Source organism: Aotus nancymaae, unplaced genomic scaffold (genome assembly GCF_030222135.1).
Source record: "Aotus nancymaae isolate 86718 unplaced genomic scaffold, 86718_ANA_hifiasm-v0.15.2.pri h1tg000072l, whole genome shotgun sequence".
Taxonomy (NCBI): Eukaryota; Metazoa; Chordata; class Mammalia; order Primates; family Aotidae; genus Aotus; species Aotus nancymaae.
This window is the reverse complement of record NW_026988487.1, coordinates 15675502-15703302: the sequence shown is the minus strand read 5'-3', so window position 1 is coordinate 15703302 and position 27801 is coordinate 15675502. Positions and strand designations below refer to the sequence as shown.

The 27801-nt window shown below is 48.1% G+C and overlaps 1 protein-coding gene across 1 annotated transcript; it reads left to right on the top strand.

Moving 5' to 3' along the window:
* Positions 1-27395, top strand: SLC6A4 (solute carrier family 6 member 4). Its single transcript, XM_064367659.1, has 14 exons — positions 1-224; positions 1021-1474; positions 4540-4674; positions 5127-5346; positions 6144-6282; positions 7177-7311; positions 7678-7781; positions 9817-9944; positions 11245-11357; positions 11998-12129; positions 13288-13387; positions 14610-14710; positions 19128-19295; positions 25232-27395. The coding sequence occupies exons 2-14, from the start codon at positions 1132-1134 to the stop codon at positions 25304-25306; spliced, it is 1893 nt and encodes a 630-aa protein (XP_064223729.1). The 5' UTR covers positions 1-224; positions 1021-1131; the 3' UTR covers positions 25307-27395.
* The last annotated feature ends 406 nt before the right edge of the window (positions 27396-27801 follow it).

The window sequence follows — 27801 nt, the reverse complement described above, 5'->3', positions numbered from 1 at the left end:
TTTCCTGCGCCCAGGCCACGGCGGTGAAATGAAGGCGCAGCAGCCCCGGCCGGGCCCTCCCGATGGAGGTGCGTGGGGACCGTGACACCCGCTACCACGGCATCTGTAACCTGCATGCTCTTCTCCCTGGGTCTCCTGGAGGCAAGGCAACCTTGCTTGCCCGCTGTTGCAGAATAACGAGGGTCTTAGCCACAGGAGTTGCTGGCAAGTGGCAAGAACGAATGGTGAGCAGCAGTGCCGTTTAAGGCTTGGTCAGATTTGCAGATGCATAGTGGGAATGCAGAAAGGCCATGTGCAGACAGACTGGACACAGCCGGAGGCAGCTCAAATCTGCCCCAGCCTTCCCGGGTGCTAAAGGATGAGTGACAGAGTCTGTAGCTAAGGAGCTGGGATGCCCCACAAAGGGTGGCCTTTTTACCTTTGTCCTTTGCTTTTTTTCCTTTTAAAATCATATCTGTCTTCCTGTAGGTAAGCAAGACAAAAAAGAAAAAGAAGATGAAATAAAATCATATCTGTAGTTGACATAAAATGTAACTTTGGGTGTGCAGCTTAAATGATGGCGAGGACTCTCCTGCCTACTGAAGGGCAGAAACGCCTTTGCCTGTCAGTGTTTCCCCAACATGGCATCCAAGGCAAAGTGGGTGCTCTGTGACGCTTTGGAGCCTCGCTCACCTTCTCAGAGCTGCTAGATAACCACGGGGTGAGGTTCCAGTGGCTCCCAGGGAAGCGAGCGCTTTGCTGTCCGGTCCGGCCTCTGTAGAACCTGGGTGACTTGCTGTCTATTTTTGCTGGTTTTGTTGTCTCCTTTTCAGATTACTTGATTGTAATTTGATGCGCGGCATAGGTTGAGAGATTTAATTGATTTCATGGACTGTCACGTCGCAAATAGGACGTTTCACATTTAACAGGTGCATTTGGAATCCCCTTAACTAAGGTAGTTTAAGATGTACAATGAGTTAATACCAAAGACTAGTAAAATGTCTAATCGTATTCTCCTTCTTCTGTGTGTCTTTCTGACAGAGCCCTCAGTCCCGACGATAGGAAGCTCAGAGGTGATCCACATATCCACGCACCCAGACTTCAGGGGGATCCTTGGCAGATGGGCATCGGTGTCATTTACTAACCAGCAGGATGGAGACCACGCCCTTAAATTCTCAGAAGCAGCTATCAGCGTGTAAGGATGGAGAAGATTGTCAGGAAAACGGAGTTCTGCAGAAGGGTGTCCCAGCCCCAGGGGACAAATTGGAGTCCGGGCAAATATCTAATGGATACTCAGCGGTTCCAAGCCCTGGTGCGGGAGATGACACGAGGCACCCTATCCAGGCGGCCACCACCACCCTAGTGGCTGAGCTTCATCAAGGGGAACGGGAGACCTGGGGCAAGAAGGTGGATTTCCTCCTCTCAGTCATTGGCTATGCTGTGGACCTGGGCAACGTCTGGCGCTTCCCCTACATATGTTACCAGAATGGAGGGGGTCAGTATCATGGGCTGCGAGTAGAGGCTGTGACCTGGGGTGGGTGGCAGGTCCTCTTGAGAGGCTAGAAGACAGCATATGTCTTTTCGGTCTTCATTGGTGTAAGTCTGGGAACGTGATGGCTTAGACTTTCAAGCTGGTTGAAAAGTCAAATCTTGTTGGGCACAGTGGCTCATGCCTGTAATCCCGGCACTTTGGGAAGCTGAGGCAGGCAGATCGTCTGAGGTCAGGAGTTCGAGACCAGCCTGGCCAACATGGCAAAGCCCCATCTCTACTAAAAATATAAAAATTAGCTAGGTGTGGTGGCGGGCGTCTGTAGTCCCAGCTACTTGGGAGGCTGAGGCAGGAGAATTGCTTGAACCCGGGAGGTGGTAGTTGCAGTGAGTCGAGATTGCACCACTGCACTCCATCTGGGGTGACAGAGCGAGACTCTGTCTCAAAAAAAAAAAAAAAAAGTCAAGGCTGGGTGCAGTGGCTCATGCCTGTAATCCTAGCACTTTGGGAGGCCGAGGCTGGTGGATCACAAGGTCAGGAGTTCAAGTGCAGCCTGGCCAACATGGTGAATCCCTGTCTCTACTAAAAATTACAAAAATTAGCTGGGCGAGGTGGCAGGCACCTGTAATCCCAGCTACTCGGGAGGCTTAGGCAGAAGAATCACTTGAACCCGGTGGGCAAAAGTTGCAGTGAGCCAAGATCGCGTCACTGCACTCCAGCCTGGGCAACAGTGAGACTTTGTCTCAAAAAAACAAACAAAAAAAAAAGAAAAGTCAAATCTCCAGCAAGCCAAATGCTGAAGGCAGCGTGTCTGAGGCTCTCCAGGTTGTGAAGCTGGGTGAAGCCCTCCCAAGCCTGACCTCGCAGACCTCCACATCGTTAGCACTCCATTTATTGAAGGGTATCGTCCTCATCCTGCATTCTCCAGGCCAGAAGTGAGGGAATGGCTGTCAGCCTTGTGCTAAGTTCCTTACTCCTGCTGGCAGGTTCTGCTGGGAAGAGAGTCCAGAAGGGTAGGCTTGCGTAAGAGAAAATTTGGAGGTGGCTTCAGAGTCCCAGATGCTTCTGGACCTTTAAACCTGTGTGAGGTCAGAGAAGGGCATCCATGTAGGTCCAGAGTCTTAAACCAGGCTGAGCAGAATCTAAAGATGGATTAGATTCACAGCATGACATTAAAAGCCAGCCTCAAACCAGGCATGGCTGTCCCTCCTATCTCCTCCTTGAGGCCAGAGGCCCTATCTTGTTCCTTCTACCCCTAAAGCCTCTCAAGTAGTTAATTTGTAGATTATCAAAAATAGTAGCCAATTGTGGGCATGAAGATGGGAACCTGAGGGAGAGCAGAGCAGTGGGGAAAGGGAGTGGGTTGGGGCCTCTCACTTGGACTGGTTATCAGCTCAGGAAGATAACAAGAAGTGGGGGTCCAGTGAGTCAATCTTGATTTTGATGGGAGCTCAGACAGCAGATTTGGGAGGGCAGCTAAAAGAGGTTTGGGGATCATCCATTTGTGTCACCCTCACTTCCCTCCTGACCTAACACAGAGTGGCCTGGATTTGCTGCCTCTTGTAAGCATTTCTGTCCACGCAGCTGCAAAGGTAGTGCCAGGGGCCCCCGGGAAGCTCCGCGCTTCCTGCCGAGGAGGAGCGAAAGTCATAATCACCTTATCTCCTGCGCCAGAGGGCTCACCTTTAGCCTGAGCGTTATGTAAGGGGCTGGGTCACTGGTGACGTTTCTGCTACACTCATTCCCCAGCATAAAGCCGATCAAGCAAACCCTTTGGAGGAAGGCCACCACAAGAACACGTGGTTTTTATTCTCAAGCTGGATTTACCTAGTGTGATTGTAAATTATGTGGACCTTTCTGACTTGCACAGACCTCAGGTTTCTGGGTTCAGAGTATTTTACAGCAGGGAAAGTTATCAGGGAAAATCACAGCTGACCCACCCTTTTGGCATTTTTATTTTTTTATTATTTATTTATTTAGAGACGGAATTTTGCTCTTGTTGCCCAGGCTGGAGTGCAATGGCGCGATCTCGGCTCACCGCAACCTCCGCTTTCCGAGTTCAAGTGATTCTCCTACCTCAGCCTCCTGAGTAGCTGGGACTACAGGCGCCTGCCACCACGCCCAGCTAATTTTATATTTTTGGTAGAGACAAGGTTTCTTCATGTTGGTCAGGCTGGTCTCAAACTCCCGACCTCAGGTGATCCACCCGCTTCAGCCTCCCAAAGTGCTGGGATTACAGGCACGAGCCACCACTCTTGGCCCCCAACTTGGTATTCTTAAATTTAGCCTCAGCCACAAGATCCAGGAGACACCAGCATCTCCAGTTAGGCAGCAGCTCTTGCTTTCTTGTTCTGTGAAAAACTACCCTGTCCAGCCACTCCTGCAAACGGGGCTTGTCAGGGAGCATTCTGGCTCAATGGAATTATAGACGTGTAGCCAAACATCAATAATCATGTGTCTGGAGCCATAGATAATACTGATGAACAAAGGTACTGATTCAGTGACTCACAGATGGTGGCAGCTGTTGCTACACATTGTCACAGGTGATCTATTCCAAGGGTCCCAGGTACTGGTTCCATCAGAATCACCTACGGAGCCTGAACACAATTTTTGTGTTGTACCCACGCTTGGAGATTCGGCTTCAGGAGGTCTGGGGTAGACCCATGAATCTAGGTGATTATGAGGTGTGGCTACATTTGGGAAATTCAGCTCTCCTCAACTGTGTTCTTTTATAGGGAGGAAATTGGGGCTCAGAGAGGGGAAGTGGCCCAGGGTTCTCCAGGCAGTTGGAGTGGACGTGGTCTTGCCCGTCTGTTGACTCCCAAACCTGGCTTTCTTCCCAATTGCTCTCTTGGCCTCCTCTGAAACTTCATTTTAGTCATGGTGCTCTCCCTACAACTGCTTCTGGCAAAGCACTAAGACCAGGGGAACACAGCGTAAGGCCACTTAGCCTAGGGTGGCTCCGGGACACTCAAATCATGCTGTGACTGTGATTCTCGGGGTCACAGATCGGTTGGGCTATCCTAGGACAGATGTGGGCAGGGAGTGAAATTGTCTTTCATCTGCCTCAGGGGCATTCCTCCTACCCTATACCATCATGGCCATTTTCGGGGGAATCCCGCTCTTTTACATGGAGCTCGCACTGGGACAGTACCACCGAAACGGATGCATTTCCATCTGGAGGAAAATCTGCCCGATTTTCAAAGGTAACCGAAGGATTCTGTGGGGTGGGTAAGTGGAGCCTGCGGGGAAGCGATTTCCGTCAGTGGGTGGGAGCTGGGGGCCTTCTTCTGGAATCAGTCAGGCCTGAGGCATCCCTGGCTTGAGCAATAAAGGTTCTGACTGCGTATGTGGCATGCAATTGCTAAAGAGAAACAGAATAAATGGCAATTAGAAGTAAACAAATGTAAACATTTTAAAGCATTAACAGGACAAGGACACATTTTCTAAAACGTATTACCTTGCTAATACATACGAGCGACTCCCTGCAGGCCACTTTCCCCGCTGCGGGCTGGAGTCCTTGGAACGGAATGGAAGGCAGCACCGCCCTGTCCCCCTCTGCTGGGCTGCGGGCCTCTCTGGTGCCCGTGCCGTGTCAGCCTTCTGCCGTCGGGCCACCCTTAAACCCAGCCTCTCTCTCCCGTCTCACCCTGCGCAGGGATTGGCTACGCCATCTGCATCATTGCCTTCTACATCGCCTCCTACTACAACACCATCATGGCCTGGGCGCTCTACTACCTCATCTCCTCCTTCACGGACCAGCTGCCCTGGACCAGCTGCGAGAACTCCTGGAACACTGGCAACTGCACCAATTACTTCTCTGAGGACAACATCACCTGGACCCTCCATTCCACGTCCCCTGCTGAAGAATTTTACACGTAAGTGCATGTAAGTGAGGGGTTGGCCTGTTAGGGGCAGGCCACACCCCTGTGGTTTGGCTTCTTAGGAAGAAGGCCGGGGCCAAGCGCACATTTCTGAGAGATGAAGTTAGCCGGGGGTGGGAGTAGCAGAATTCGGAGTTGGGAAACTACTTCAACTGCCCCACGGGCTGGCCCTGCTGTGCCTCCCCAAACTTTCTCAAGTGCCAAGCGAGCTTGCTCCAACGTGCCCATGCCGGTGCCTCCCTTCACATTCCAGAATCACTCCCCTGCAGCTGCCCTGCTTCCAGGCTCCTCCTCTCAGCCAAATGTCTTGGAGACAAAGCATCCTACTGCTTCGATAGTTCAAAACTATTCAAATGCTTTAATGTGTTGACTTTATAAGTGGGGTCTACCCTTTGGAAGAAGATGCTGGAGAAGGTCATTTTCTTTAATGCTGGAATTCTAGGCAATGGTAGCCCAAAGAGAGACCTACTTCAGGGGCGGGAAGGGAGCCCACTCCCCACACTGACACATCCCTCAGGTTCCCAGAAGCCAGTCACGTTGGTCCAAGGAGTTCAGGTCCCAGCCAGCAAAGGAGAGTCAAGGAAGTCTGCCTCTGGGTTGAACACTCTTCCCAGGCTGTTGGCCGAATGTGCTGTGTGGTCCTTCAGGACGGGCAGGGCCAATCCCAGCTCATCCTGGACCTCAGGCAGCACAGTGGCCATTTGTCCTGGGCACCCTCAAAGGAACAGCACAGATGTGTGCCCAGGTCACTCTCCAGAGCCCTCAGGAGCTTCCTTTCTCCTTCACCCCAGACGCCACGTTCTGCAGATCCACCGGTCTAAGGGGCTCCAGGACCTGGGGGGCATCAGCTGGCAGCTGGCCCTTTGCATCATGCTGATCTTCACTGTTATCTACTTCAGCATCTGGAAAGGTGTCAAGACCTCTGGCAAGGTGAGGAGGGCTCTGGCGGCTGACCCAGGCCTGCCCAGGGGCCCACAGGCTCTCAAACTCAGAACCCAGTAGCCTGGATGGCTCCTGCTCAGGGGATAGCCATTGATTCCTTCCACATCAAACACATTCCTGATGCACCCTCCCTCTCTTCACCACATTTGTTAGAAAATTCTATAAGTGGATTGGACATGGTGGCTCACGCCTCTAATCCCAGCACTTTGGGAAGCTGAGGTGGTGGATCACTTGAAGCCAGGAGTTCAAGACCAGCCTGGCCAACACGGCGAAACCTGGTCTCTACTTAAAAAAAAAAAATAGCCAGGTGTGGTGGCAGGTGCCTGTAATCCCAGCTACTCAGGAGGCTGAGGCAAGAGAATCACTTGAATCCGGGAGGCGGAGGTTTCAGTGAGCCAAGATCGCACCTTTACACTCCTGGGCAACAGAGTGAGATTTTGTCTCACAAAAAAAAAAAAAAAAAAAAAAGGAAAAGAAGAAAGAAAATTTTCTAGACATGGGCCAGTGCCAAGAATCATTACATGATTTTTTTTCCAAAATTCCTTTAACCCACTGGTAGTATCACAATCAATAATCATAGCAATAATTTACTGGAAACCTATCATGGACCATGTTCAGTGCTTTTTATATGCTGGCCAGCTTGAGATACTCCCCCAGCCTTACAGATGGATAGTGGGCTCAGAGGCGGTTCTACTGGCCAAGCGGAATCCAATCCCTGTCTGTGTGATTCCAAGGGCTGTGAGCTTTCTGCCATACCCCCTCACCCTCCTTTCTCAAAGCCTTCAAGAATAAAAGACACTGACATCCACCCAGCTCCCTCCTTCCCCCTCCCCACCTAGAACAGTAGATGATAACGCAGGCTTTCGCCCTCCTTCCTTACAGGTGGTGTGGGTGACAGCCACCTTCCCTTATATCATCCTTTCTGTCCTGCTGGTGAGGGGTGCCACCCTCCCTGGAGCCTGGAGGGGTGTTCTCTTCTACTTGAAACCTAACTGGCAGAAACTCCTGGAGACAGGGGTAAGACACTGAGGGAAATATGTGCACCTGTCTGTCATTGGACTAAATGAAGCCGTTCCTCCTCCAAATAGGACAGAAGGGACAACTGAAATTTGGTTTCAGTGTGCAAGTCTGCAATGATACTTTAACTCAGAAATACAAGCATTAAAGTACAGTTGAGGCCACTGGGTGGGTTTATGCCTAAATGATAGGAAGAGAAATCACATTTGTTTGCACTTGATTTATGGCTATGCCTGGAATGAGCCTTAAAAGTTGGTTTTCTGCCTCTGCACTTGGCCACATGGAGGCAGGAGAGGCGACCCTGCTGGTGCCCAGGGTCAGCCTGTGCCCCCGCCACCCCCTGCCCTTCCCCCCGCTGTGTTCCAGGTGTGGATAGATGCTGCCGCTCAGATCTTCTTCTCTCTTGGTCCGGGCTTTGGGGTCCTTCTGGCTTTCGCTAGCTACAACAAATTCAACAACAACTGCTACCAGTGAGTATCGGGGGTCCCCAAGCAAGGCTTGAAAGTGGGGTGAGCGAAAGTCAGCTAGTGTGGAGGAAGATGATGGGACCCATGGCCTCAAACCTGGCCAGGCTTAGGCCTTGATGCCATCGCCCCTCAGGGGTGCTGCAGGCCCCTGACCAGTTCACCCATGGCCAGAGCACTCATTGAGGCCGTGGCTTCACCCGGGCCACTCAGAGGTTGAGAGGGGCCCCAGGCTGTTCGGTTTTGTCAGCGCTCCTGTATATAAAAATAATAAGAGGCTGGACATGGCGGCTCAGGCCTGTAATCCCAGTACTTTGAGAGGCTGAGGCTGGCGGATCACCTGAGGTCAGGAGTTCCAGATCAACCTGGCCAACATGGCAAAACCCCATTTCTACTAAGAATACAAAGATTAACCAGGCATGGTGGTGAACACCTGTAATCCCAGCCACTTGGGAGGCTGAGGCACGAGAGTTGCTTGAACCACTGTACTCCAGCCTGAGCAACAGGGCAAGACTCTGTCTCAAAAAAATAGAAAGAGAAAGGAAGGAAGGAAGGAAGGAAGAAGAAAGGAGGGAGGGAGGGAGGAAGAAGGAAGGAAGGAAAGAAAGAAAAGGAAGGAAGGAAGGAAAGGAGAAATTACAAAGCAAGTTTACAAAAAGTTGCAACATACAATTACGTAGCTAGGTTTAATTAGTTAATGTGTTTAACAACAAAAATTGTAATGTGATTATTTATTTGTATTATGTATAAAGAAAAAGTATGATGATCATATTATTTTGACTAACACAAAATGCCATAATTTTTTCAACAAAATCCTGCTTCAGAAATGTTAACAAAACAGGGAGTGTTACACCAATTATGGTTTAAACATCACCCACTGGGCCAGGTATGGTGGCTCACACCTGTAATCCTAGCCCTTTGGGAGGCTGGGGCAGGAGGATCACTTGAGCCCAAGAGTTTGAGTCCAGCCTGGGCAACATGACAAGACCCAGTGTCTACAAAAAATTTAAAAATTAGCTGAGTGTGGTAGTGCATGCCTGTGGTCCCAGCTCTTCAGGAGGCTGAAGCAGGAAGATTGCTCGAGCCCAGGAGGTTAAGGCTGCAGTGAGCTGTGTTCATGCCACTGCACTTCAGCCTGTGCAACAGAGGGAGACCCTGTCTCAAAAATAAATATCACCCATCATCTTTAGACTTAATTCCGATCAATCACAGATGACAGCATCCAGCAATCTCCTTGTGCTATGCATAAGATAATTGCAGAATTGATTTTTTTTAAACGTGGGAGGGAAATTCACATGTACACTAAGTACTGTGGCCTTGCACTGGGACACCACCCTGAAGTTGTACGATAAGGTTGTCTTTTAAAAGTGTGAGGGTGGGAGTTCGAGACCAGCCTGGCCAACATGAGGAAACTCTGTCTCTACTACAAATACGAAAATTAGCCAGGTGTGGTGGCAGGCACCTGTAATCCCAGCTACTCTGGAGGCTGAGGCAGAAGAATCACCTGAACCTGGGAGGCGGAGGTCGCAGTGAGTCGAGATGGAGCCACTGCACTTCACCCTGGCTACAGAGCGAGGCTCCATCTCACAAAAAAAAAAAAGTGTGAGGATATCTCGGTGACTGGCAGTCTTGTCACTTCATGTGAAGATAATGTCAAAGTCTAAATCTGAAGATCTCACAAATGGGAGGCCCAGGGCCTGTCCTGGCTCCCCTCTAACCCGGGCCCTGCTCGGGAACAAGGCTGGTTTGAAATGGAGTGGCCTGTGCTCTGCCTGTTTACCACAGATGGCCTCTGAAAGCACCCCCACTGCTCTCCGTGCACCACGTGTGGTGGTCACGGCAGCTGGAGCTTCAGGCCTCGGCAGCTGGGTTCTGAGAGGAGGGGAGGGGACTCCGGGACAGGCCTGAGGTCCCTTAAGTTCAGCCTGCTTGTCCTTGCTGTGGCCAGCCTGTCTCAGGCAGGACAGACACACAGACAGATGCTCCTTAGACCCCCGATCTTGGAACTGTCTCAGGCGGCCCCTTGGGTTTTTCACTGCAGAGATGCGCTGGTGACCAGCGTGGTGAACTGCATGACGAGCTTCGTTTCAGGATTTGTCATCTTCACGGTGCTCGGCTACATGGCTGAGATGAGGAATGAAGATGTGTCTGAGGTGGCCAAAGACGCAGGTAGGACCTCAGCTTCTGTGCAGGTCCCTTGCTCCTACTGAGATGCTTTGCTTTGAATCTTTATAAATACCTAACTTTTGATTTATTTCTAAATGTTCTCGAAATTTTCCAAAGAATGCGAGGCATGGTGGAGTTGAAGAAGAGCCTGGGCAACATAGTGAGACCCTGCCTCTATAAAAAATAAATTCGCTGGGCATGGTGGTGCACACCTGTAGTCCCAGCTACTCAGGAGGCTGAGGTGGGAGGACTCCTTGAGCCTGGGAGGTCAAGGCTGCAGTGAGCCATGATCACACCACTGTACTTCAGCCTGGGTGACAGAGCAAGACCTTGTCTCCAAAATAAGAACGTTTTTTATTCAAAGATTTGAGAGAAGCCCGATGCCTTGGAGATTTTTCTGTCTCAGGCCGTGCAAGGACAGGACCCCTTCCTTGGCACCCAGTACTGGGGCCTTCAAAATCTGTGGGCTTGAAATTATGACTCTGACGATGGCTTTACAGCCATGGGGTTGCTTTCTGTGATAAGTCTTATGTTGGATTAAAGTCTAGTAAGCAAATCATCATTTATCCTTAGAACTGCCCCTTGTAGAAAAATAAAATCTAGCCAATATGACCAGTCTATTTTACTGAGCAGTCTCATGGAAAAGGCAAGCGACAGAGGTTGAAAACACAGATGATGGCATCTAGTGGACGAGGTCCCGGGCCTTCTTGCTAACACGCTTGTATCTTTGGCTGATTTGGTGCTTTGACCAACCCCATACCCCAAACGAGGACGCCCCTAGCTAGCCCATGAGAGGCTGAAGACACGTCCCTCACACTATCAAAAGGGACTTCAAAATAGAAAGAGGTCTTTATTCCAAGGCCTCCGTGACTCTACGGAAATCAACTGAACATTTCCTACTGTTCTGGAGCTAAAGACATCAGAGGGGGTAACTGCCATGGACTTCAGAAATCTTAATCCTGGCCCTGAAAAACCCCGCGGCATTGTGATAGGGTGGAAACTCTGATCCTTGTGTGCAGCTTTGCCGGTCTTTGGGTCTTGGGTCTGTTACTACCACCCCTGTGTTAATGGAGGGCACACAGTCTTCAAGATGGAGGCTCCACCCTTCCTGCCTCCCAGGAACTGGGGTGGCCAGGTCAGACGGAACAGAGTGTGAGGAAGCGCTTGGTGTGTGTCAAAACCTGATTCATGAGTCAGGGCTTGTGATGAGAACCGTAACCACTGCTGTGGCTGAGTTTCCTCTGTGACGTCCTTGTAGGACAGGTCTTGTCACCCCCCGCCTCCTCTCTCCCCTCTGTCTCAGGTCCCAGCCTCCTCTTCATCACCTATGCAGAAGCGATAGCCAACATGCCAGCGTCCACTTTCTTTGCCATCATCTTCTTTCTGATGCTGATCACGCTGGGCTTGGACAGCACGGTGAGTAAATGGGAAGGGGACATGGGCTCTGGAGGATGAGAGGAGGACACAGCTGTACTCAATTCCCTCCTGTCCCGGCCATCCCAGGCAGCGCTGGCTGCTCCCTCCTGGTGCTCCAGACCCCCAGCTTCCTCCTCGGCATTTACCACTAGTACATTCGAGTCATTACTGGGATAATATGGGTCAAGTACCTGGCACAGGCCCAAGGCTCACACATGTGAACTGTTATTGGGCACTGCCTCTTGGCCTGATCATGGCGCCTGCAGGCCAGGGCGAGGTCTCTCCTGGGTCTCTGCCTTGCCGAGCGTTCAGTTCAGGCCCTGGCATGAGTGGAGTGAGTCTTATCTTTGAGTTGGCTTTTCTGGTGCAAACAAAGTCTCCCCAAGAGACCTCACATATCGAAGTTCTGCCCACGTGTTCTGTTTTCTTTCCTGGCTGTCCTTAGTGATGGGCTTTAAATGACAGTGTCAAACAGGGAAGTACTCTTTGCGATGCTCTTGTGGGCCAGTGAGTCGGGAAACTGGTGATGATCAGCTTGACCGGTCACTCAGCAACCTTACCCCTCCCTCCCGTTCACGGTCCTGAAGGCCACGGCCTTGTCCCAAAGCCTCCACCGTGACTGCTTGCCTGTACCTCTCAGTTTGCAGGCTTGGAGGGGGTGATCACAGCTGTGCTGGATGAGTTCCCACACATCTGGGCCAAGCGCCGAGAGTGGTTTGTGCTTGCCGTGGTCATCACCTGCTTCTTTGGATCCCTGGTCACCCTGACGTTTGTGAGTGCCACGCCCCTCAGTTTTGAGTTGGCCTCCCCTAGGGCAACAGAAGTCTACAGGAAGCTGTTCCTCTCCTTCCATCCCACACAGTGCCCTGGATTTGGGACCAACAGAGCAGAGGGTCGTTACTTACATTTAAAAGTTTGCCATCGGCCGGGCTCACCCCTGTAATCCCAGCACTTTGAGAGGCCGAGGAGAGTGGGTCATTTGAGGTCAGGAGTTCAAGATCAGCCTGGCCAGCATGGTGAAACCCTGCTTCTACTAAAAATAAAAAAATTAGCCGGGCATGGTGGCAGGTGCCTGTAGTCCCAGCTATTTGGGAGGCTGAGGCAGGAAACTCACTTGAACTCAGGAGGTGGAGGTTGCAGTGAGCCGAGATTGTGCCACTGCACTCCAGCCTGGGTGACAAAGTGAGACTCCATCTCAAAAAAAAAAAATTGTCATCCAAGAGAAGAAGAAAAGTTGTTTCTGGCACATCTATTTGTAGACTCTGTGCATAGCATCCCGGGGCTCTCAGCATTTCACAGTAGACACAACTAGATTTCAGAAAACAAAACTGTGACCAAGGCCCTCAATGTGTCTGGTATCCTGGGCCCTTCTGGATTCAGTCTTTAGAGGCAGGGATTCCTCAGGGTCATGTCCACAGCAAGTGTTCAATAAGCTGAAGAAAGTTTAAAATAGATCCCATGGTCCTTTGGAGTTTGTCTCTTAAAATTTGGCAAAGAGAGGAAACAAGAAGAATGAACTTGATGGGAAGAGGTGTCTGCGTGGGTGAAACCCACCCACACTGCAAAGGCCCGTCCAAGAGGCAGTTTCTTTCTTTTTTTTTGAGACGGAGTCTCACTCTGTCCCTAGGCCTGAGTGCAGTGCTGAGATCTTGGCTCACTGCACCCTCCACCTCCCAGGTTCAATCAATTCTCCTGCCTCAGCAATTCACCTGACCTCAGGTGATCCACCCATCTCAGCCTCCCAAAATGCTGGGATTACAGGCGTGAGCCACCATGCACAGTCTAAGAGGCAGTTTCTGGGGTACTCATGTTTGGTCCCAGGTGGGATTTTTCCAGAATGATTCTAAGTTAGGAAGCCCCTGTAGGTCTCTGTAGTTGGGAGGGGCAGCACCTCGGAGGGCCCTCACCCAGGCTCTGCTCTCCCCTCCAGGGAGGGGCCTACGTGGTGAAGCTGCTGGAGGAGTATGCCACGGGGCCCGCAGTGCTCACTGTGGCGCTGATCGAGGCAGTTGCTGTGTCTTGGTTCTACGGTAAGATGCTTCCTTCAGTCAGCTGTGTCCTTTCTACACCATCAGCCGGCACAACACAAAGGGCTGATTTAACCCGAAAAGGCGGGGAGGGGCAGTTTACAAGAGGTGACATCCTGACAATGGGTCTGTAAAAGAGTCTTGGCCAGGTGAGGTGGCTCATGCCTGTAATCCCAACGCTTTGGGAGGTAAGGCAGGTGGATCAACTGAGGTCAGGAGTTTGAGACCAGCTTGGCCAACATGGTGAAACCCTGTCTCTACTAGAAATACAAAAAAAAAAAAAAAAAAAAAAGCTGGGCATGGTGGTGCATGCCTGTAATTTCAGCTACTTGGGAGGCTGAGGCAGGAGAATTGCCTTAAATACTGGAGGCAGAGATTGAAGTGAGCCAAGATCGCGCCACTGCACTCCAGCCTGGGTAACAGAGTGAGATTCTGTCTCAAAACAAAGAAAAAACCCGAAAACAAACAAAAATAAACCACTTTTGCATGGTATTTGCTACACATATTAAGAAGGTAGGGGGCATATTTTGGGTTGCACACGGGCTTGGATTTTTTTAAAAGAAGAAATCTTCCCACCTCCCTGGCGATTCAGAGGACCGAGTTCAAGTGTGTGAATCTCTACAGACCTGCCCCAGGAACTGCTGGGACCTCGGGGAAGCAGCCACAGAGCACCCTTCCCTTCTCAATTGCTCCCCTTCTTTGGGAGTTTTCAGTTCTCACTTCTGCACCAGTTACTTTAGACAGAAGAACCTTGATCTTGATCTGGCATATGAATGAGCAATATTGGGGTTAAAAATTTCCCTTGAAGGTTTCCAGTGTAACGGTCAAAGTGAGTGTCAGGCGGGTTCACCATTCCTAGACAAGGTTCAATTTTCTTTTCTATAATAACATTGAAATCAGTTACGCCGAGAAGGGCGTGTCAATCTCCTCCCAGATGCCCATGCATCCTCCCTCCCTATGTAGGAAGAGCCTTGCTTGCTTAAAAATGCAGTTTTGCGACAAGTCCCCCAATCTCACTTTTGGACCAGATTGCTGTGGCTGTGCTCCTCCTAGAGAGAAATTCCAGAGCTGCCCTGTGTGTCCTGGGTAGGAATTCCGGTTCCCGTTCCCCTTGTCATTCCCAGTGCTGATCCTGTGACTCTGCCTCTCCCGGAGAATAAGGGCACAGCAGCACAGCCCGTGTCTTCTCTCAGTCTCTGCCTCTCTTCCCCTTGGCTGGTTCCAGGCATCACTCAGTTCTGCAGGGACGTGAAGGAAATGCTCGGCTTCAGCCCGGGGTGGTTCTGGAGGATCTGCTGGGTGGCCATCAGCCCTCTGTTTCTCCTGGTGAGTTGCTATTTCCCTTCTCCTCCTTGCCCTGGTGAAAGACTCCCTGCCAGACACGTAAAAAATGAATCACAATGGCTGGGTGCTATGGCTCATATCTGTAATCCCAACACTTTGGGAGCCTGAGGCAGGCAGCCAACATGGTGAAACCCCATCTCTACTAAAAAAAAAAATACAAAAATTAGATGGGCGTGGTGACGGGCACCTGTAATCCCAGCTACTTGGGAGGCTGAGGCAGGGGAATAACTTGAACCCGGGAGTTGGAGGTTGCAGTGAGCTGAGATCGCACCACTGACTCCAGCCTGGGCAACTGAGCAAGATTCCATCCCAGAAAATAAATAAATAAATAAACAAACAAATAATAGTATTGGAGAATAACATATACAGAAAAGTATTAATATACAGATCATAAGTGTACATCTCAAAGAAATGTTATAAATTGAGCACACCTATGTAGCCAAAACCATACCAGGAGACATAAACATGACCAGCAGCGCTTCAGAAGCCCCTCTTGTGCCCCTCCCAGCCACTGTGCCCACCATCGTTCCCCACCCTTCTGACTTCTAACACCGTGGAGTAGTCTGGGCTCCAGTCACTCCAGCACGTCGCACTTCTGCTCAGTAATAATGATGCATAACATTTATTGAGCACTAAATGCCAGGCCAGACTTCATGCTCAGCTTATACTCACTGCTCTATAAATCCTCACGATAGTTCTATGAAGTGATTACAGTTTTGGCACTCCCATTTTACATGTAAGGAGATTAAGGCCAGGTGTGGTGGCTCACGCCTATTATCCCAGCAGAGGCTGAGGTGGATCACCTGAGGTCAGGAGTTCAAGACCAGCCTGGCTAACATGGTGAAATTCCATCTCTACTAAAAATACAAAAATCACTGAGCATGGTACTAGGTGCTTGTAATACCGGCTACCTGGGAGGTTGAGGCAGGATAATTGCTTGAACCTGGGAGGCGGAGGTTGCAATGAGCTGAGTTCATGACATTGTACTCTGCTTAGGCAATAGAGTGAGACTCTGTCTTTAAAAAAAAAAAAAAAAAAAATGGAGATTGAGGCTTGGCAATGTAAAGTGAAGAGTTCAAAGTCACACAACAAAAATAACTGTTCAAGACCAGGGAAAGATCTGCTATGCTCTTCATGGGGGCCCTGCGGGGACTTTTGTGCATACAATTTTGTATGCATCTTCTTCAAGACGATACAAAGCTCCCAAAGCACAGATCCACGTCAAAAGTAGAATCCATTTATTGCCAAAGGACCTGGGTGAGAAAGTTGAGTCCCAAGGGTTGTCCACGTGTTGAGATGTGTTCAATATTCACTTTGTCCTTGGTTCACGTGCCCCTGCTCCAGCCTACTGGCCTCCCAAGTGTGTGCTGAGGTACCCTGGGGTACACCAGTGCCATCAGCAGGCACTATTCTTCAGTTTTTCCATTTATCTGTAATTTTTCTTTGTCTTTTTTTTTTTTTTTTGAGACAGAGTTTTGGTCTTTTTGCCCAGGCTGGAGTGCAGTGGCACAATCTCAGCTCACCGCAACCTCTGCCTCCCAGGTTCAAGCAATTCTCCTGCCTCAGCCTCCTGAGTAGCTGGGATTACAGGCGTGTGCCACCATGCTCAGCTATGTTTGCATTTTTAGTAGAGACGAGATTTCTCCATGTTGGTCAGGCTGGTCTCAAACTCCTGACCTCAGACTATCTGCCCTCCTCAGCCTCCCAAAGTGCTGGGATTACAGGCGTGAGTCACCATGCTTGTTTTTTGTCTTTTAGAGCCAGAAATGTTGTTAGATTGATCCTTCAGTCTACCTTCAGCTTATTAGGAGCATGTGGGCTATGCCATTTTGTTTAAGGACATCTTTTTGGCATCCAGCTATTGTATGTCCCCTTTCAAAATAGCCCTTTTGGTTATTCGAAATCACCTAGCCCATCCTTACCAAAAGCAGAAGTCCTGACATAAATGGGTTATTAATTTATATTATTACCAGTACTTCTCAATAATCTACTTAAACATTTTTGTTTTTCAAAGGAAGCAAAGTCACTGGATTAATTCCTTGAGGGCAGAAAGATGTTTGCTTGTTTGTTTACTTTCCTATTATTCCCACACAGTGAAGCAGCGCTGTCCACGGAGACCTGAAGGCAAGTGAGATATTCACTGTGGGCATAAAGTTTAAGAAGGCACCAAACAACTCAGTACTCAAGATAAATATTATTCTCATGCAATGCTTTTCAAAAATAAAAATTGCCAGGTGCAGTGGCTCACGCCTGTAATCCCAGCACTTTGGGAGGCTGAGGCGGGTGGATCACGAGTTTAAGAGATCAAGACCATCCTGGTCAACATGGTGAAACCCCATCTCTACTAAAAATACAAAATATTAGCCGGGCATGGTGACGCGCACCTGTAGTCCCAGCTACTCGGGAGGCTGAGGCAGGAGAATCACTTAAACCCAGGAGGCAGAAGTTGCAGTGAGCTGAGATCACGCCACTGCACTACAGCCTGGCGTCAGAGTTAGACTCCGTCTCACAAAAATAAAAATAAAAAATAAATAAATAAAAATTAATGCAAAAAGATTCATGATTAACAAAATATCAACGTTTTAAATAAACACGGGAGCCAGCCCTGTACTTGTACATCTTACCTCACTCGCCTTGCCCTAATCTGGTCCTGTTAGATCCTGTCTTTTAAAAATTGTCGTAAAATATTATTTATTTTGATTTTGGCTCCCGCTTAACTGTTGTACCTGAGGTGAGTACCTCCGTATACCCTGGGGCTTGGGTCTGTTCATTTCTGTCCGTTTCTGGCTGTAAGGCTGGGTAAACTCTTGGTACACAGTCAATGAGTTTCTTTGCCCAGTAAAACCCACGTGCAGCTTTGGATGTGGGCCCATTACTCATAATTCCCGTGATGTTTGCCGTACTCACCCCCTCTACCGGCAAGAGCCCTAGTGCCTAACTGAGAGAGGCAAATCTGTCTTCCACTTCTACGTTTACTTAACAGATCCCCTGCCTGGGCTTTTTAAGGCTGCTTTCGGTAAACAACAAGTAGCTTACTAAAAATAATTCTTTTTCACTGCAGCCAAGTTACAAAAAAAGAAAATATTGTGTATGAGTAGAAGCCAGGATGTGTGAGGGGGTTTCTGAAGTAGCACATGCCCCAACCGGAGGCTGAGCCCCGTGACGACTGAGTAGGATTTCACACACCTGACGTGAAGAGACACATGGCTGGGATGGCTCCTAACCAGATCCTCTATCCCTGTTCCCAAATAGCTCCCTTAGTAGCCGGGTCTGGGGATGAGGAGTGTGGGTTAGGAGAAAGGTTTGCAATTGACCAGGCTCCTGTTTTGAAGCCTTCTTTGTAGTCTTAGGATAGCCCTGCTCAGAAGATGAATGTGTGTTTAACAATTTCCCGTTTTATTACCTGCAGACAAAGAAGAAAAAGATATAAATAGATGTTTAACCACACAAATAATTTACATTACTGTCTTCTTTATGACTATGAAATAATAAAATAAAATTAAATCAAGAGCAATGACGATTTCGACACAGTGGTTACTAGGCAAAAACTGATATTTACACTCTCTGGAAACCAAACTGAAATAAGAAAACTCATAAACTGGGTGTTGGGAGCACACTGTGGACTTTTTCTTGGTCAGAATTCTCACAGAATTTTCAAGTGAAAAGTGTATTAAGCTGCTTTTTTTCCTTCCATAATTCCTTTTGTGATGAGGACCTGTGGCAGGCGGTCGGTCATTCATTGTTGAGGGGCCTAGTGGCAGAGCCAACCTTGTTGAAACGCCAGGCGATGGAGCTTAATGCAGAAGGCAGAGAGCTCAAGAAAACGAGAGAAGGAGCACACCCCCAGGAGCCTGAGTCCCCTCCAGGTCTTGAGAACCTTCTTATCTTTCTTGGACATCAGGCACCTTCCATCTGACCAAAGACAATCACAGCCAGAAACACATGAAAGGCAATGAAAACAAAGCAGAGAGAAATATGAAGCCTGGGGCTGGCAGGGGCTGCGGAGAGGTCACCCAGTTTATTCCTCTGCCTTCTGGCAAGACAAGGCCCAAACCACTCTCACCAAAGGTTGCCAGTCTCTTCGCCTGGGCAGAGGCCAGCGCTGAAGCGGGAGCTACAGGCTCCCGGACTGTAGGGGCAGGGGAAGGGCTGCTGCAACATCCCCCGATAGGAAGTGTGGGCTGGGGAGGAAAATCAGGGAAAGCACCTGGCTGGTTTAGTCTTGCCACTTGGGTACGGAAGTTGATAATTCTGTGTGTCAGAGTTCAGGATATATCACGTCTTGGGAATTTTCTGAAAGTATCTTAGCTTTAGCATCTGGTGTTTGCTGTATCAGAAATGCCTCTCTCTGCGTGGATATTGTTAAGACTTTTAATGTTTCTTGGAATTTCTGTTTTAGTTCATCATTTGCAGTTTTCTGATGAGCCCGCCACAGCTACGACTTTTCCAATATAATTATCCCCACTGGAGTGTCATCCTGGGTTACTGCATAGGAACTTCATCTTTCATCTGCATCCCCACATACATTGCTTATCGGCTGATCATCACTCCAGGGACATTTAAGGAGGTATGTGCTAGTTAGTGTGTATATGTCTGTGTTCAGACTACCAGTTGTTGGGAGAAAAGGATTCTCTTGTGCTCTATTCAAAAGAGAGAAGTCTACTACATGAGTTTCACCAGGAGGCATGCAACCTTACATATGTGTGTACCTGCATCATGGCGTAGACCGCTAATGGCTGTCACTGTCATCTTAAGGGATCTCCCAAAGCCTCAAATGCAATGGCAAAAGATCAACTCAGTCATGTAAATTTTGCTGTAAGATCTCAAATTAGTGCATCTCCCTTCTCAGGCTATCATAGATGGTGGTTCCTTCTGCCTTTCCCCAAATATCACCCCTCACCAAAGAGTGAGATGATCATTTGAGTGCACCGGAACATTCAGCTTGGGCTATGTATAGCTTTTCAAACTGCTCAGACAACTATCCTGCCTCCTGCTTGCCACTGGGTGTGATCATCAGATCTCTGATGTCTGGAGAAATACACAAATTTTAAGTGGCAATTATGGTGGGAAATGTCCATGGTTACTTTTCTTTCTTTCTTTTCTTTCTTTCTCCCTCTCTCTCTCTCTCTCTCTTTCTTTCTTTCTTTCCTTCTTCTTTCTTTCTTTCTTTCTCTCTCTTTCTTTCTTTCTTTTTTTTTTTGACAGAGTTTTGCTCTTGTTGCCCAGGCTGGAATGCAGTGGTGCAATCACGGCTCACCGCAACCTCCGCCTCCTGGATTCAAGCAATTCTCCTGCCTCAGCCTCCTGAGTAGCTGGGACTACAGGTGCACGCCACCATGCCCAGCTGATTTTTTGTGTTTTTAGTAGAGATGGGGTTTCTCCCCATCTTGTCATGGTTTCTCCCCATGTTGGTCAGGCTGGTCTCAAACTCCTGACCTCAGGTAATTCACTTGCCTCAGCCTCTCAAAGTGCTGGGATTACCACTGCGTGAACCGCCGCATCCGGCCCATGGTCACTTTTCTAACAGCAATGTGACAAGTACTATTTTGAAAATGATCACAAAATAGGGATTTTGCAACAGTATCATAGTGTCAGCTCAAAATTGTTAGCTGTCCAACAATAGCATAGTTTTAGCTCAAGCCATTGGCGTAAAAATGTTTTGCCAGGATAGCAAGATTCATTTCAGTAATGAATGCGCTATGGAAATGTTGGTAACAGTACCTTACAAGATGTATGAGCGCCACACTTTTCCAAGCGTCTGCATGCCAATTATCCTATTCTGTTGTCAAAACAGCTTGGGAGGTAAACGGGTAGGCATTATTAGCCTACAAGGACACTGAGGTGGGGAATAACCCTGCTCGAAATTTCCTTATTTCAGCCAGGTTGTGGTGGCTCACGCCTGTAATCCCAGCATTTTGGGAGGCTGAGGCGGGTAGATCACTTGAGGTCAGGAGTTCAAGACCAGCCTGGTCAACATGGTGAAACCCTATCTCTACTAAAATTACAAAAATTATCCAGGCGTGGTGGCGCACACCTGTAATCCCAGCTACTTGGGAGGCTGAGGCAGGAGAATCGCTTGAACCCAGGAGGCAGAGGTTGCAGTGCGCCGAGATTGTGCCACTGGACTCCAGTTTGGGCAACAGAGACTCTGTCTCAGAAAAACAAAAAACAAAAAAAACACAGTTTTCTGTTTCAGTGAGCTGCCTGTGGACACACAGCACAGAGCGGCTCAGAATCCAGGTCTTCTCACGCCAGTGCTCTTGTAACTTTGAGATGCAGCTTGCCCCTTGTCCTCAGGGAGAGATGAGTAGCCAGTTTTTCAACCTGTGCTGACAGCTTGTGGTTCAGCCACCAGGATTCCCAGCAGACACTTCACATACGGGACTTTAAAACCCTTCAGTTGCTACTTTTTGATTGTGCTCCTAGCTGCAGTAAGAAGGGTGCAATGGCAGAAGAGCCTATAGAAGTAGCCACTTGCAGGTCCATAGTTGGGTGCATTTGCAGGGGCCAAGCTCAAAGGTGAGGGGTGATATTTGGGGAGAGGCAGAAGGAACCATCATCTATAATAGCCTAAGAACCAAGGCAGGCTAATTTGAGATCTTACAGCAAAATTTACACCTGAGACCATCACAGTAGTCACCCTAAAACATTTCATAAGAAACAAGAAGCAAGAGAACATAGGCAATTAAACATCAGCTCTTTCTTTTTTTCAGACAAGGCCTCGCTCTGTACCCCAGGCTGGAGTGCAGCGGTATAATCACGGCTCACTGCAGCCTCAAACTCCTGGACTCAGGTGATCCTTTCACCTCAGCCTCCGAGTAGCTGGGACTACAGGCACCTGGCTAATTTTAAAAATTTTTAATAGCGACAAGGTCTCAATATGTTGCCCAGGTCGGTCTCAAACTCCTGAACTCAATCCTCCTGCCTCTGCCTCCCAAACTGCTGGGATTGCAGGCATGAGCCACCGCACCCAGCCACACATCATTCTGAGAACAACTGGGTTCATTTCTTTTTCCAAACAGGAAAACTGAATTCTGGGTGAATAGAACTCTGAACTCTGTAGTTACTAATTTCCTGCAACCAAACCAGCCCTCCCATGACCGCACCCCTCCCAAAGAGCCTTGGGCTCTGCGCTGCTTCCCCACACTCTCATACCCAGTCATTGAACGCTTTCCTTCTGGTCATCCTTCACGGCAGTTGTGAGGACCCATGAGCTCTGTTGCTTCAAATCCAGAGGCCAAGGTCAGAGGTGGGAACTGTGTTAGATTAATAAATGTCAGTATTCTTCAGTCACAGGCTGCACCTCAGATCCTGGCCATCTTTCTCACAAATTCCCCCAGTTGGTCACAAGGGAATGCCACCCAAAAGTGTGTCACTAACAGAGCTCAGATTCGTTAGCAGTAGAGGTAAGACTAATTGTAGGTAGGGCCATCTTCACCAGGGGCCACGAGAGGAGGAGTACTGGGTTACCCAGAAGCAGTGTAGACCATGGAAAAGGCCCTAGTCAGCTATGACAGACACTCACCTTATCTGGGCGTCAGTTTCCTCATCTTCAAAATGTGCTCGTTCGATATATTAACACTTCCCAAAGGGTCTTCCAGGGGCGGTCATAGGTGTTAGTGCTGGAGAAAAAGTTTATGAAGTCAGGTAATTTTTGGAGAATGCTGAAGTAAGGCAAGTTAAACATGTTTCTTGGCCGGGCGAAGTAGCTCATACCTGTAATCCCAGGTGTGATTTGGGAGGTCAAGGTGGGCAGATCACCTTAGGTCAGGAGTTCAAGACCAGCCTGGCCAACATGGTGAAACCCTGTCTCTACTAAAAATACAAAAATTAGCTGGGCGTGGTGGCAGGTGCTTGTAGTCCCAGCTACTCGGGAGGCTGACGCAGGAGAATCGCTTGAACCCAGGAGGCAGAGGTTGCAGTGAGCCAAGATCACGCCACTGCACTCCAGCCTGGCGACAGAGCAAGACTCTCAAATAAATAAATAAATAAATAAACAGGTTTGTTTACCTCAGGACTTCTCAAAAAAACTTTAATATGCTCGTGTGCATGTTTAATCTCTGAGAAGAATAAAGCATGCTGTGCTTTTTGCCTAAGGTCTAGAATTCTTTATGATTCTTTGTGAATACCGGGACTTGATAGTCTGTAACTTTCTATGAGGGAGGGAAGCCTCATATGAAATCCTTTTGGGCCCTGGCCATATGCAAGGTTGGAGTTTGTGGAGCGAGCTGCCGCTTACTGCTGTAATTTGAAGGATATCACACACGCCTATAGCCTGGAAGTCTTGCCAGCCTGGAAGTCTCGCGGTTGGAATCTTTCACTGGCTTAGGTCATTTTTGCAGAAACTACTAATAACCCACCCAAAGATACTGGAAGGTGGTCCCTAATGAGTACACGTTTATGAAAATATCAAGAGTAATCTGTTTCTTAGATTAACTTGTTATCATCTTGCAGAAGGCCAGGGCCTGGCAAATTTTGAAAGCCACAGTAGCCTGGCAACTAGAATGCTGGCAACGCACAGAAAACAAACGTGGGCCTGGCATCCTGGGTGGTCAGTCACCAACAGGGCAGCAGACCATGTGGGTAGGTTAGGGCACAAAAGCCAAGTCTTTGACTTCATGACATTGTTCATTGCTGGCCTTGCCCCACCCTCAGTGATCTCTTCTCTCTCCGTACACCATGGCTCCACTTAAGACAAGTTGTAGTAGTTGAGCATGGTACCGAGCACCTGCAGCTACTTGGGAGGCTGAGGCAGGAGGATCCCTTGAGCCCAGGGGTTTAAGACTGCAGTGAGCCATAATTGTGCCACTGCACTCCAGCCTAGGCAACAGAGAAAGACCCTGACTCTTTCTTTCTTTTTTCTTTTTCTTTTTTTGAGACGGAGTTTTGCTCTTGTTGCCCAGGCTGGAGTGCAATGGCACAATCTCGGCTCACTGCGGCCTCTGCCTCCTGGGTTCAAGTGATTTTCCTGCCTCAGCCTCCAGAGTAGCTGGGATTACAGGCATGCACCACCACACCCAGTTAATTTTGTATTTTTAGTAGAGACGGAGTTTCTCCATGTTGGTCAGGCTGGTCTCGAACTCCCGACCTCAGGTGATCTACCCACCTCGGCCTCCCAAAGTGCTGGGATTACAGGTGTGAGCCACCACACCCAGCTGACCCTGACTGTTAAAAAAAAAAAGGACTCATTATAGTGATCCCTGTCTAGTTCTCAACTAACAAGACGTAATTCTGTTTAATCAGGTATAGTTTACGTGTTCATCTGTGGGAATGTGTGGTTTCTGAAAGGTTGCTTTCCATGACTCAGCAGCTCTGGTAGCTCATGAGCCCCACAACAACTCCTTTTTAGATGGATTTCTAGTGTGAGAGTTCAATAGGCAGATACTAAAGCCATGAGGAGCACAAAATGTACAATTTTGTGCGTTTTGTCCTATAGTACATTTCATCAACTGTAGGACTGGAACTTTTTGAATTCCATAGGCCCTATTCCTTAAAGAACAAACTCCCTGAACGAGAAAATAGAAAAGCTTGAAGGTGACTCCAGACGTTTTCAGTCCAAAATAAAAAGGACCGGAGCAGAGCTTCGCCTAAAGATCCTCAAAGGATGCTTTCAGATCCAATTTTGTCTGCTTATGATATATACAGACTTTTGGCCAACAACGATTTTATTAAGCAACTTACTGAAGGTTTTTCTAAGCCTCTGCAGTGCTGCTGGTTTTTCTTCTCCATATCCTTGAGCTGCTTTTTGTCACTCTGATGCTAAGTTTTACAAGGCAGGTTGTAGATTTCATGCCCAAGCCCAAGTATATTTCGGATCCATCTTAAAGCTTCTGTGTACCTCAGCTGTTTCTATAGCAGACATTCTCAGCCACGTCTCTGTGATGAGTACTACATCGACACAAGATTGCATTAGAAGTGATGGTTTCAATAATCGCATCTTTTACAATTCATGTGATGATTTATACTCTTGTATGAACTAACAGTACTGCTTTACAGGTGAATTCATTAAATTAGTGACATCCTGGCTGTTACAGTGGCTGATAATACTGGGCACTATGGCTACAGTGTGTCTGCAGGGGACAAGGAGCCCGGGTGAGGGGATGGGGGCCAAAACCCAGCAATTACTCTGCTCCCCAACCCCTGTGTGGCTGTAGAAGCCTCCTCTGTCCAGAGAAAAGGGTACCCTTTCCCAAGTCATTCAAAAGCATGTTATTGGCCAGCAGAGATTCTAATGAAGGCTCGTCTTTAGAACTTTCTTCCATTAGTGTTATAATGATTTTCTTAGTTTACAGATGCGTACAGTTCCTGAATATACCATTTTAATTCATATTTGAGAATAAATTGGGAATTCTTTCTCTAAGGAAAGTCAATGAGACTATTCCGACTCACTGTTAGATATTATCAAAGTGCTATTTAAGCTTTGTTTTAATATTAATGTTGAATATTTTTGCAAGTTTAAAAAATGACAAGAATGTTTATAACATTGTATGTTCTTCCCGATAGCGTATTATTAAAAGTATCACCCCAGAAACACCAACAGAAATTCCTTGTGGGGACATCCGCTTGAATGCTGTGTAACACGCTCCGTGAGAGGAGAAAGGCTTCCCCACAACCTCTTCCTCCGGTTCTGACGAGCCACGCCTGCCTTCTCCCTCCAAGTGAATGAGTTTCCAGCCAAGCCTGATGATGGAAGGGCCTTCTCCACAGGGACACAGTCCCAAGAGACGATGGTGCCCAGACTCAAGGCCTCCAGCCACTTAATTCCTGGGCTCCCCTGGACGTATTCCCACGGTAGACTGTGATGCAGCTGAGCTGGCCTATTTTGGACGTGTGAGGATGTGAATGGAGGTGATGAAAACCACCCTATCATCAGTTAGGATTAGGTTTAGAATCAAGTCTGTGAAAGTCTCCTGTATCATGTCTTGGTCTGATCATTGGTATCTGACATCTACTTCTAAAGGTTTCTCTGTTCATGAATACGTAAACTGCGTAGGAGAGAACAAGGCTGCTGTCTCGCTAGCCATATATTTTCTGAGTAGCATAGCATTTTATTGCTGGAATCTACTAGAACCTTCTAATCCATGTGCTGCTGTGGCATCAGGAAAGGAAGATGTAAGAAGCTCAAATGAAAAATAATGTGTACATGTAAGCATGTGAGTCTGTGTATATTGTTGTTTCAGTGTATTCTTATCTCTGGTCCAATACTTTGGGCCCATTACAAATATATGAATTTCCCTGAATTTTTCTTACTTTAACAAATTCTACTGACTCAAATGTGTATGGAGGTTATTATTTGAAGGGTACAATCACTATGACATGCTCTGCCACCCACTCCTTCTCCAGTGACACTGCGTGAGCCTGCACACCTTCCTTCACGGGCCAGCCTCTGGCGTTTGCTGCACTTCACTGTCACCTTCCTGTCTCTCTGTGCTAAACATTCAGGACAGTGTCCACAGGCAGATCTGGCCTATTTCGTTAGTCAGCGTGGCTTGGCTGTGAAGTACTTTGAGGATGGATCTTGACGCATGCCCCTTCAGTGTTTAGCTGGCCATCTGGTTTAAGCTCTGTCTACCTTACATGACTGAGTTAGACTGTCCAGGTTGGTTTGCTATGTGAAGAGAGGAGGGCAAATCGGGTTCTCGCTTAGCCCTGGGGTATCTAGATCTGGCACCCTAACCTAAACCAAGGGCGTCTTTGCTCCGAGAGCAACTGGAGAGTCTGAGTTAGCCTTACAGGGACCTCACCACTTGCTGGCAGTCACGATTGTGAGCCCTCCAGATAACGTTTAAGATTGAGTCCAAGTAAGGCTCCTTGGGAAATGGTCAGCTAAATAAATCACCTTTCATTTCACATAAAGCCCTTAACATAGATAAGTAAATTTGGCCTTTGGTGGCTTGTGACTCTCAGAGGCATAGGTAGAGGAGCAAATTAATATTTGTAGCATGGGAATTCCTAATCAGAATTTTGAGGGAAATAAATCCTCATCAGTGATAAAAGGACTTAATCATCTGGCCGCTTATCACTTCAGTTCTCTGTATAATGAAATTTAAATCTAACAGCCTCATAAAGAGGTCCAGACAGCAGAGGAAAGGTCCTGTCCAATCCCAGGTCTTCCTCCCTTGGCCTCCTTTCCTAGCACTGCCTACCTGGCCACCTTCCCGCACTCTTCCCACGGCCTGCTAGTTCTGATTCTTTGCTTCTCCCGCAAGATACTTACCTTATATGATAGCTGCTGAGAAGTTTCCCAGAATGCTAGAGGAAAAGAAGAGGGGAATTTAGAAATGTCTCTCACTGACCTAGCTCCATTATCTTCACTCTTTCATTCTTTCTGCTGCCTCGTTTCCATTCTCTTTACTGTCTAGCATGCTGAAAAGAAGTGATCTAAATGCCTTCGTATTCAGTGGTAAATACTGGGTTGGTGCAAAAGCAAAAACCGTGATTACTTTTTTTGCCAACCTAATAGCTTTGCAAATTTTAAGAACCTGCTTTATGAAGATATTTGGATATGGATTCTCCCCACCCCACATTCTTAGACATTGTTCAAACATATTACTTAAAAAAAAAGCCGGGCTCGGTGGCTCACGCCTGTAATCCCAGCACTTTGGGAGGCCAGGGCGGGTGGATCACGAGGTCAAGAGATCGAGACTATCCTGGTCAACATGGTGAAACCCCGTCTCTACTAAAAATACATAAAATTAGCTGGGCACGGTGGCGCGTGCCTGTAATCCCAGCTACTCAGGAGGCTGAGGCAGCAGAATTGCCTGAACCCAGGAGGCGGAGGTTGCGGTGAGCCGAGATCGCGCCATTGCACTCCATCCTGGGTAACGAGAGCGAAACTCCGTCTGAAAAAAAAACAAAAACAAAACAAAACACCTTTTTAAACAGAATTAGAGTTTTGCCAAGTTTGGTATTAAGGGAATTGTACAGGAGCTTTGAAAGTTTTCAAACTTTATTAAACTAAAAAAAGAAAATCCCAAATATCTGTCTGTTCTGCGTAGTTTGCATTTATCTGACTCCTATGTATCAATACTACTATGGGGATTTTTTAAAAGAAAATTTAGGGGTAGGTAGTT